General features: G+C 39.9%; 1 protein-coding gene across 1 annotated transcript in view; it reads left to right on the top strand.

Annotated features, from left to right (window-relative positions):
* Positions 1 to 215: 215 nt before the first annotated feature.
* The window catches only part of LOC131165573 (ABC transporter B family member 20), a 28,866-nt gene continuing 17,854 nt past the window's right edge, over positions 216 to 11,227 (top strand). Inside the window, exons 1-4 of the mRNA XM_058123496.1 lie at positions 216 to 1,053; positions 4,164 to 4,218; positions 4,323 to 4,498; positions 4,621 to 4,821. Of these exons, the coding sequence (XP_057979479.1) occupies positions 679 to 1,053; positions 4,164 to 4,218; positions 4,323 to 4,498; positions 4,621 to 4,821 (807 nt within the window). The 5' untranslated portion in view covers positions 216 to 678. The remainder of the gene's footprint in view (positions 1,054 to 4,163; positions 4,219 to 4,322; positions 4,499 to 4,620; positions 4,822 to 11,227) is intronic.

The following is an 11,227-nucleotide window of genomic DNA, read 5'->3' as shown; positions in this document are numbered from 1 at the left end:
TCCTTTTTCTTTTTCTTTTTCTTTTTTCTAAACACACAGAAAAACAATTTTAAAAAACGAGGAAAAAAAATATCCTCACCCACCACCGCACAGAAAGTACCACGTGTCTAGGCCTCCAGCGACCACCTGTCGTCTCGGGGGCTCCTTCGTAAATTCGCCCCCTCCTTCAAAAGCACATCGCGTGCGTCCTTTCTCCTCCTAATGACCAAAAAGCCCTCAACCGCTCCAGATGTCCGCGCACTGTCACACTAACTCTTCTTCCTTCCTCCACTCTTTAGAAAAATCAAAATGGAAAACACCTGAAACTGTACTCATCGCCGGAATTGACCGTTACCCAAACCTCGGCTCCAACTGAACCAGAACCAGACCAAGAAGGAAGAAGAAGAAGAGGAAGAGGGAAGAAGAAAGAGGAGAGTAAGAAAAGGTTTCGCGAGCGAGTCAAGGTTTCTTCATCCACCTTCTTTGACCGAGTCAGCCACCTGCTTTCTGCGATAAAGCAAAAGCAAAACCCCAGCTCCCAAAAAATTCAAAATCTTTGCGGAAGCGTTTCATTTTCAATTGTTCGACAGGTTTAGGATTTTTTCTTTGTTTGGTTTGATGCTCTAAATTTGGCGGCAGATCCGCTGAATTTAGAGGCCGTTCTGGGGGGTTTAGGGTTTTGTTGAGAGTAAAGTAAAGATGATGATATCGAGGGGGCTGTTCGGGTGGTCGCCCCCTCACATACAGCCTCTCACGCCCGTGTCGGAGGTGTCGGAACCGCCGGAGTCGCCGTCGCCGTACCTGGACTCGAATACCGAGGCGGTGCCCGTGGACGTGGAGGAGGAGATGGAGGAGGCCGAAGAGATCGAGCCGCCGCCGGCCGCCGTGCCCTTCTCGAGGCTGTTTGCGTGTGCCGACCGGTTCGATTGGTTTCTTATGGTCGTCGGATCTCTCGCGGCGGCAGCTCACGGGACTGCGCTCGTCGTTTACTTGCATTACTTTGCGAAGATCATTCAGTTGCTGAGATTGGGTCCCGCTGAAGGACCGGACCGGCTGTTTCATCGGTTTACTGAGGTGCTTTTAAGATTCTATTCTTGAAATTTTATGCTCTAAATTTTGTTGATAAGCAGAATCTTCTGTTTTCAGTGACATTCCTAAAATATAAAGTTATTGTGTGATTAGTAACGACGTTTTAGTTAGAATTCTCTTGAATTGGCAGCTCTGGACTGCTATTTTGCAAATGCTCGTACTGTTCTATTTAGTTCTAGCTTGTAGAAAGATTGGTTTTGGTTATATGGAAAAGCATTTGATTTGTTTCCCTTTTTTAGGAACTGACAGTATCATAATCAAAAATCATAATCATACAAGGGTGATATTTGTCTTAATTATGGGGTTTTTTTTAATGTAAGTGGGTGGCGGTGCCTTCGTCTAAATGCTAAATCAAGTCAAGAATGGAGTGCACATCCTCTAAATTATGTCCAGATTGCCAAAAACTTGAGGGGTTCTAGTGAAACTACCAAGCTTTGAGCTTATTAAAACTTAAGAGGCCTTTACTCTCCCTCGAAAGGGCCTTCCATTCATTCCCCTCAGAAAACACCATTTGAGGACTCAAAAAGAGATGAGTTCTCTCCTCTCTCTCTCCCCCCCCCCCCCTGCCTGCCACGTCCCAAGAACTGCGCTTCAGCGGAAGAGGTGCATCCTGAAGTTGCCTAGTTGGCCCACAGTGAAGCCTCAGATGCTTCTTTACAGTTTACACAACTTACATCAATTTACCACAATCTTTTCTGTTCCTGATGGTTATCAATAGCTAGGATCCTCCCCCACAACACAGACTGAGCTGCTTCCTACTGAGCATTAGAAGCCCAAGGAACTTTTGTTGAAAAGATCTACTGATCACCAGCCATTTGGTAAGAGCAAGCTTTGAAACCACTCCTGCATGGTTAGCTTTCATTTCTCGCTGACGTTCTGAATATCAACCTTCATTTTGTATAGAACGTCAAAAAAGTTGGCTTCAACTCCCCAACTTGAGCATGCTCTCAAAATTCACATTCTAAGTAATGGCCGCTCCCCCCCTCTCCAAATAATAGGGGTAAAAAAGGGAAAAATAAGAAGCTCCTAAATGCAACATAAAGAGCACAACAGTGTTCTTGTCCTGAGCTAATGCAAAAAAATCAGGAAATTGCAATTCAATGGCTGCTACTTACACCAACTGTCAGTTTTTATGCCACAAAAGAAGACACTACCCACTCCACACCCTGAAATTTGTGGTTTTGATGAATTGTATACATTTTAGTTATTAAAAGTATGAAACTCATGAATGATATGTAATATGGTAATCTGGTGTGTGATTTATGTGTGATAGTACGCAATGGCGAGGATTGGTTGATGTAGCTGACACCAAGTAGTTGGGATCGAGGCTTAGTTGAGCTGAGTCGAGTGTTGTCATTATGGTGAAGATATTTGATTACTAATAACATTTTCACGAGATGATTGGGGCTAAGATGCGAATGTTGAGAGGGATGAATGGGAGAACTAGGAAAGTAAATATCTGAAATATTGGTTAGACACCAAGATAGCCTTTGCAAATGATTAGTTGATGGATCTCCAATTGAGAATGTTCAGGAGATTTGTTTCTTCTAGAAGTTATTTTTGTACTCTGATCGGTACTGTAAGAGATAAAATTAAGGGTTAGAAACCTAGAGTAAGGGCAAATCAGTACATAATATAAGTGGATGCTTAAGACATTGTAGCCTTGGAGTAGTGGTATTGCTGTAGTTGTGCTTTCAAAATTGCCCAATGCATATTCTTCACTTCTGCAAATTTTTATCTAGGCTTAGGAGTTATGCAAATCAGAACAGAGAATTGAAACTTGTACTCCTATCAGAGAAGACTAAAACAGTGATTCTGAGAACTTGTGCAGGGCTCACACTTTTCAGGGCACAGCCAAATTTGCTCAAAATCTCCGTACATTCCCGGAAAAATATTTAAAGTTTCTTTCTAATCCAATTTCATATTTTATCACTTACTCTTCAGTGGCCTGCCTACGTGCTTCTTCTACAAGTTTCTCTGACAAGCTGGCACCAGATAAACCAGCAACTCTTTTGGTTAACGGCAGACTACTTAATAAGAAAATCAAGTTATTCCACTCCACCCCCCCAACAACACCTCTCCCGAAGAAGACATGCATGCACAAAAACTGCATACCTCTCGTTAATAGGTGCTCTACTTACGTTTGGATCAGTGAATCTGTTGAGCACATTCTCTTGCACTGCTCATGGACTAAAAGTTTAGTTTTGCCATTTCCCTGATCAGACAGTGCTGGAACTGTGGAGGGTGAGCTATTTGGAAAGGTACTCATGGAAGTAAGGAAAGAAGGCAGGCTCTTTCTGTCATTCCCCTTGCCATTCCTTAGTTGGTGTGGAGGGAAAGAAAGGGGAGAGCTTTTGAAGGCACGGCTTCGCCCCTTCATGTTGTCAAGGATTGCTAGACAACTATTGCATATAATTGGCATAGTGGGCTGTTTGTGGAGGATATTAATGTAATGCTTGATTTTTTTTACGCCCTACAGTGAGGGCTGTTCATTGTAGTACTTCATTGTGATTGGGTGCCCTTGATGTCCTTTAATAAACTTCCTTTTGCTGATAAAAAAAGAAAGAACTTTGTAATGAAGTCCAGTTCATGAAAATATGCACAAAAAACAAGCTTAGAAAGATAGATATGATCCTGCTCAGGTTTTGTTGTATTGAATCCTTCGGAAAATAATTAATCTGCAAGAGAGACTACTCTGGTCCATGAAATGCAGGGTTTCTTTTGTGTTGAAGATTGTACTTGAAATAGTAGTTAGTGATATTATCCTTCTTGTTCTATTCCTTTCCTTTTATGGTATCTTATTTACACATCTATGTGCACTCATGGGGTCCTATCTGTTAAAAGATAATAAAATCGCAACATTATATGTGCATATCCTATCTCTACTGAAAGGGAATAAAATTAAATATTTTGAGGTGATAGTACTTTTTATATATCTCTTTGTTTCTATTATAAGCTAGGATATCTGGGATTTGTCTTTGGACATTGATTCTTGGATTTGTTGCAAAAACTGTGTAGTATATATATACATATATATTTTTAAACCGAAACTATGAATCCAGACTAACGTAACTGTGCTATTGTTATTACTGCAGCTTGCTTTAACCATTGTCTACATTGCTGTGGCTGTTTTTGCTGCCGGATGGATTGGTAAAGTCAAACATATATTGAGATCATTTATTGTTGCATTCCTTTATTGTTTCATATTTGATGCTTCTTTGCAGCCATCAGTGCTAATTTATTCTATGTAATAGAGGTTTCATGCTGGATTCTTACTGGAGAGCGACAGACGGCTGTCATTAGGTCAAGATATGTTCAAGTATTGCTTAATCAGGACATGAGTTTTTTTGATACTTACGGTAACAATGGGGACATTGTGAGCCAAGTATTAAGTGATGTGCTGCTCATTCAATCTGCTCTCAGTGAAAAAGTACGTTCAGATCCTAAAAGTTGCCTTATGGGATTCTGTTTGCCCTTGAATAATTCACTAATTCTCTGGTTTCCTGCATGCATGTATTATGTCTAACTTGTTAATAGTTCTTTGATTAACAGGTGGGAAACTATATTCATAATATGGCTACCTTTTTCAGTGGTCTTATTATTGGATTTATCAACTGTTGGCAAATTGCGCTCATAACATTAGGCACTGGTCCATTCATTGTTGCTGCGGGGGGGATATCAAATATATTTCTCCACAGACTTGCTGAGAATATTCAGGATGCATATGCTGAAGCAGCTAGCATAGCTGAACAGGTGTTTTTTTTTATCTTCTTACCCTCTTAATTAGCTTCTGCCTTCACCCCCCCCCCCTCCTTGGGGCATATGAAATTAAATGATGGAATTGCTGTTTTGCCTAACTTTTTTCATGTTGTAGGTTTGAAATTTTACCTTATCACAAGATTTGTCAAGTTTTTGCTTCTTGTTAGGTTGTTGACTTTACGGATCAATGTGCTTGTTAATGGTTACTTAGTCTTTTAGCATTGTTATTATTATAATGTGTTAAGAGTTTTGTCAGTAATTTGTGAGAGTTAGTAAGGGTATTATGGTCATTCCTATTGTACTTACATATATTATAAATAGAGGGAGAGACCTATCATTGAGTTTAGGTCTTCCATTTTACCCTATTACTCAGCATGGCATCAGAGTGTGATCCAAACTAAACCTTACTCTCCTCAGCCGTTGCCAGAAAACACCATTCCAGCGGGTGTCCTTCCTAGATTCACCTCTATCCCATATTATTTCACAAAACCAACCATACACCCATAATCAGACCCCCCCGATGACTCACCCCACAAAACCCCATCGCCGGAGGAGCCCCCAAGCGCGGGCCAAATGCCGGCAAGGCCGACCCCACACGCCGGCGCATGAGTGAATTTCCAGCCACCTTTCCCCCCCCATTCCTCTGCCATGCTCTGATTCCTTCTGTAGACCATATTATCAAGCTGTTAGATCAGTTTTTTGCTAAAAAATTAAACCTTTTCCGATTATGCACTCACGACATTCCGTTTATGTTTGTTCAAGGCTTGTGAAGGCTTCTTTGTTAGTTTTTTGGAGCCGTGGCAGCATTCATATGTTCAGTTGTGAGGCTGTAGCAGTGCCATATCCGTCAATGAGTTGTTCACCTTGTCCGTGGCAGTGCAGCACCCAAGGAATGGTTGTTTGATGCTTCCTGAACCTGTTTATCAATTGTTAATGAGTTTATTGGGTCTGAAATAGTTGGATTTGCTGTGTTTTTTGATTCACTATTCTAATTCCTTCCATATACCAAAATATCAAGATATTGGGCATGTGTTTTTTTTTTTTTTTGGCTCCAAGATCCAATCTTTGTTGTGGCAATGCACTCATGGTAATTCGTTAGTTTTTGTTCGGTGTTAGTAACGGTCATTGGTGACCTTCTTGGGGCAGTGGCATTGCTCATAAGCTGTTTTTTTTTTTTTTTTTAAGTGTGAGGCTGTGGCAGTGTTGCTTTCTTGGGGCTGCATCTGAGGTTGGACAAGTTGTGTGAGGCTGTGGCAGTTTATTGGACAAGTTGAAACAGCTAGTTCCTACATTGAGATTTGTGTCTAATCTTGAATGTGAGTCCTGTTAATTGGGGAAGCATTTTCGTGTTCTCTTTGCTCCCTAGGTTGACAAACTGTTGGTTCCTTTCATGCTTGTCCTTTCTGATATTTGGGGTCCTAGTCGTATGACATCAAATTTGGGGTTTTGGAACTTTGTTACATTTGTTGATGACTTGGTTATATTTAAAAGATTATTCCGAGTTGTTGATATCTTTTGTGCTTTCTGTTCCCAAATAAAGAGTCACTTTGACATGCCATTCAGGATACTTCGTAGTGATAATGCTAAGGAATACTTCAGTACCCAATTCAGTACTTATATGGCTAATTCTGGTATGATCCACGAGTCCTCTTGTGCCCACACACCACAACAAAATGGAGTTATAGAGCAGAAAAACAGACACATTCTTAAAGTCACTTGTACCTTATTGTATCAAATGAATGTCCCCCAAGTCTTTTGGAGTCATGCTGTGCTCACAACTTGCTCCCTCATCAATAAAATGCCTCCTCTGTCCTTGGTAGTAAAATTCCATACTCAGTTATATTTCCTAAGGCTCCATTGTTCTCCCTTCGTCCTCATATATTTGGTCGTGTGTCCTTTGTCCATCAGTTGTCTCCAGGAATGGATAAGTTGGATCCTCGTGCTATCAAATGTATTTTTCTAGGCTATTCCTATACTCAAAAGGGATATCGATGTAATAGTCCTACTTTACATCAATTCTTGTCTCTGCTGATGTCACCTTTTTTGAGTCTACACCATACTATAATTTCTTGAGTTCTGTTGACCTTGATGAGTCCATTCCTCTACCTTGCCTTCCAGATCCTAACCTAGTATCTATGCCCAAGCCTCCTACATCTTCATCCAGTTTGAGTCCTTCTCATTGCTTGAATTGTCCCAATTTGTAGGTATACACACGCGATTCAAGGGGGAAGTGCCTCCTCCAGCTTCTACTAATGTGCCTCTAGTTCCCTTGTCGGATGATCTTATTTCTCGTGATGTTGATCCTCCAATAGCTGTTCGAAAAGGTAAACGCACTTGTACCTAACATCTGATCTCTAATTTTGTTTGTTATGATTTCTTGTCACCCTCTTATAACTGTTGTGTTAGTACTCCATCTTCTATTCCTCTTCCAAGATCTATTTCTGAAGCCCTATCTCATTTTGGGAGGAGGACGGCAATGGTTGAAGAGATGAGTGCACTACATGATTATGATACTTAGGATTTGGTACGTCTTTCTCCTGATAAGTCTATGGTTGGTTGTCGCTGGGTGTACAATGTGAAAGTAATCCTGATGGTTCCATGGCTCGTCTGAAGGTCCGCCTTGTTGCTAAGGGGAATACTCAAGTGTATGGTTTGGATTATTCAGACACATTTTCATGGTTGCTAAACTTGCCTCAGTACGTTTGTTCATTTCTTTAGCCACCACTTGTCATTGGCCTCTACATCAGTTAGATGTGAAGAATGTTTTCCTATATGGTGATCTTCATGAGGAGGTATGTATGGAGCAACCCCCTGGGTTTGTTGCTCAGGGAGAGTCAGGCTTAGTATGTCTCCTCAAAAAGTCATTGTATGGATTAAAACAATCTCCAAGAGCATGGTTTGGCCGTTTTAGTGCCATAGAAACTTAAGTTTGACCTTCATTAGTGTGCAGTAGATCACTCTGTATTTTATCATCATACTCCATCGGGCAGTATTTTGCTTATAGTATACGTGGATGACATCGTGATGGTGATGGTGATGGTGATTGTGGCATCCTGGACCTAAAGCTTTTTCTATAGAGTATGTTTCAGACCAAAGACTTGGGACCATTGAAGTACTTCTTGGGTATATGAGTATCGAGATCTCGTATGAGAATTGTCTTATCACAGAGGAAGTATGTTCTTGATCTTTTAGATGAGATGGGGTTTTCCTTCTTTGTGCTCATGATGTTTTGTGTTATTACACTTTTAGTAGTTTAGTTTCTTAGTTTTTTTGGTTGCTGGTGTTTGGTTTTTTGGTTTGGTTTATGTTGGTTAAGTTAGTTTTAGGGTCTTGGAATTTGCTTTTGTTGTCCCAAAGTTTCAAAATTGTAACCACGGTTTTCCTCCGCCATAAGTGAGGGGTTTTCTAATAAAGTTAGGAGGTGTAGCCCTCTTTTACCACCAAAAAAAAAAAAAAAAAAAGAAAGAGATGGGGCTATTGGGATCCAAACTTGTTGTGCAACCATGGATCCCAATGGTAAGTTAATGCCATATATGGGTGATTTGTTGCCTAACGCAGGTCAGCTACAGAGACATGTTGGAAAATTGAATTATCTCACAGTCATTTGACCAGATATATCCTTTGCAACAAGTGTTGTGAGTCAGTTTCTGATTACTAGAGAACAAGTCACTGGGATGCAATAATTTGCATTTTGAGATATCTCAAAGGTGCATCAGGGAGAGGTCTCTTATATCAGGATCGCGGTCACCCTCATATGTAGGGATATACAGATGCATATTGGGCCGGCTCACCATCTGATCGAAGATCCACAACCGGGTATTGTATTTTTGTTGGTGGTAATTTGGTGTCTTGGAAAAGTAAGAAACAAACTTTGGTTGCCAGGTCGAGTGTTGTGTCAGAGTATAGGGCTATGGCGCAAACTACATGTGAACTTGTTTGGCTGAAGAACATGTTGAAAGAACTAGGTTTTCCACATCCTCAGCCTATGGAGTTGATGCGTGATAATCGAGCTGCTGTTCATAGTGCCTCCAACCCTGTTTCCATAAGTAGACAATGCACATTAAAGTTGATCGTCACTTTATTCGAGAGAAACTTGTACAAAAGCTCATTACGACCACTCATGTGAAGTTTGAGTTTCAGCTTGGTTTTGTTGTGTTGTTCTTGTCACTTTATTAAAGAGAAACATTTAGTACTGATTTGTTCACTAAAACCTTGGGAGGTGCACGTGTGAAATTCATTTGTAAGGAATGTTATTGGTTATTTAGTCTTTTAGCATTATTGTTGTTATTATTGTGTGTTAAAGCTCTTTAGTGTCTCCTTATAACTCCGGTAAGGTTTGGGTTACACACTGGCAGAAAGCCCCCATTGTGCCTCTCACGACATCCCTTGCTTCTTGCTGCGAACGGCTCCTCGGTGGAGGAGTAGAAGCGCTGGTCCCCTTTGGTCAAGTTGTTTGTGCCCTACCGGACTCACCGGCATCAGACTCTCGCTTGTCGACTTTATCAGACTTTGGAAGTCGCTTTTCTTTGGACATCCCGAAGAGAGTGGGAAGCCCAAGTACTTATTTCCCCCTATCGCTAAGGGCCTCACCTTACTCAAATAGGGGCGTGAGAGTAGTTAGGTCGAAATGAGCGTTTCCTTTAGAGTTTTGTTAGTAATAAGTGTGAGTTAGTAAGGGTATTATGGTCATTCCTATTGTACTTACATATATTATAAATAAAGGGAGAGGCCTATTATTGAGTTTAGGTCTTCCATTTTACCCCATTACTCAATAGTACTAAATGTTTGTGGTACTGTGAGCATCTTTGCATGTCTTCCGTTTGGTTTAAATAAAGTACAAGATTGTTACATGTGCATGAAAATTTGATGAGGCTGCTCGTTGATTTTCTCAGCTTATCGCTTGATGTAGGACCAAAAACTAGGAGCACGTAGGAGCCTTTTGTGGGCTCACAATGCTTGGCAAGTAAAAAGGTAATTTTAGAAACCTAAATAAATTAAAACATCCTAGATTTATTAACTAAAATTAAAATTCCTTAGAATCTTAAAGATATCACGTAAATGAAATAACCTAAATTAAAAAGTGATAATGAAATCGAAGTTACAAAAATATAATTCTTCTTGCTTGCATGCTGCATCATGGCTTTATTGTGTACCTTCTCAACCATGGTGTGCATGTCATTGTTTGGTCCAATATTTATTTGTGTCTTTTGAGTTTTGACATTTCAGTGGGGACGAAAAGAGGGGAAAAAGAGTGAAACCAAAAGTTCTTCGCTGTACTTTTCGAGCAAAACCTGTTTTGATCCTTAAGGGTTTGATTGATGCAATTAAGGACCTATACTTTTCAAACCTTCGGTCCCTGGAGAAGTCCTTGATTGAACCAAAATTCAACAAGTATCGGTCCTTGATTTTGTTAATTGGAAATGTAAGGATCAAAATAGCTTTTGTTTAAAAGTATGGGGGCAAACTACTTACGAGTACATTGAAAATTAAATTTTCAAGTTAGGTGCCATTGCATGTGCACTTTGATGCTTGTGCATTTATATATTGCATGGCTAATTTCCTCAACTTATTGAGGGAAAAAAATTATTGCGATATGCTTCCTCCTTTCTTTTTCTGTTCTATGTATCTATTCAGTTAAAATCTTCACACTTATGGGTTGAATCATTTTGATCAATATAAGATATCTTAATTTAAAGTTTAAACATTTGAAAACTCAAATGTCAATCCCTTGTTTGAGTGTTTCATGATTTTTGTTAGATTACCACTTTACCTAAAAGTTCAAGTTGTTAGATTGTGGGCCAACAATGCATATCAAGCTTTAACACTCCCCAGCACATGCAGCCCGACAGCACGTGGAGAGAGACACACACGATAGATAACACCCGTTACAGGGAATAGAATAATTTTTTAATCATCACATAATAAATGCAGGCAATGAGACTATAACCCATGTTAGATTACCACTTTACCTAATAGTGGCTCACAATGTATATCAAGCTTTACTAATTTTCCTTTGGATTTATAGCATTTGTTGTCATTTTTTTGAATTTCCTCAACTTCCATTAATTAATTTGAAGTCATCGTTCTACATTAACGTGTTCGCATGAAAAAGATTATGGTATATTACTTATCAAAAAAATTGAAAGATTGTGGTACATTATTTGGCAGCATAGCACCATGATTTTTTTAATTATGAAGTCTATGATCATGTCTCTTGGAGATTTCTCTTCATTGCCATTGGAAAGAATCGGCTTCACTTTCAGGTCAAAATAAAGGAACTGGATACGAAAGTTTGTTTCTTCATCCATGTTCTCTATACTTCGAAAAGGCATTCGTTCTAGCTTTTTTTCAATTCCTCAAGGGGGTTGAGGCAAGTGGATCCCTCTTTCCCTTCCTTTTT

This window comes from Malania oleifera, chromosome 10 (assembly GCF_029873635.1).
Source record: "Malania oleifera isolate guangnan ecotype guangnan chromosome 10, ASM2987363v1, whole genome shotgun sequence".
In the NCBI taxonomy this organism is placed as follows: domain Eukaryota; kingdom Viridiplantae; phylum Streptophyta; class Magnoliopsida; order Santalales; family Ximeniaceae; genus Malania; species Malania oleifera.
The sequence above is the reverse complement of the archived record's forward strand: the minus strand, read 5'-3'. Positions and strand labels throughout refer to the sequence as shown.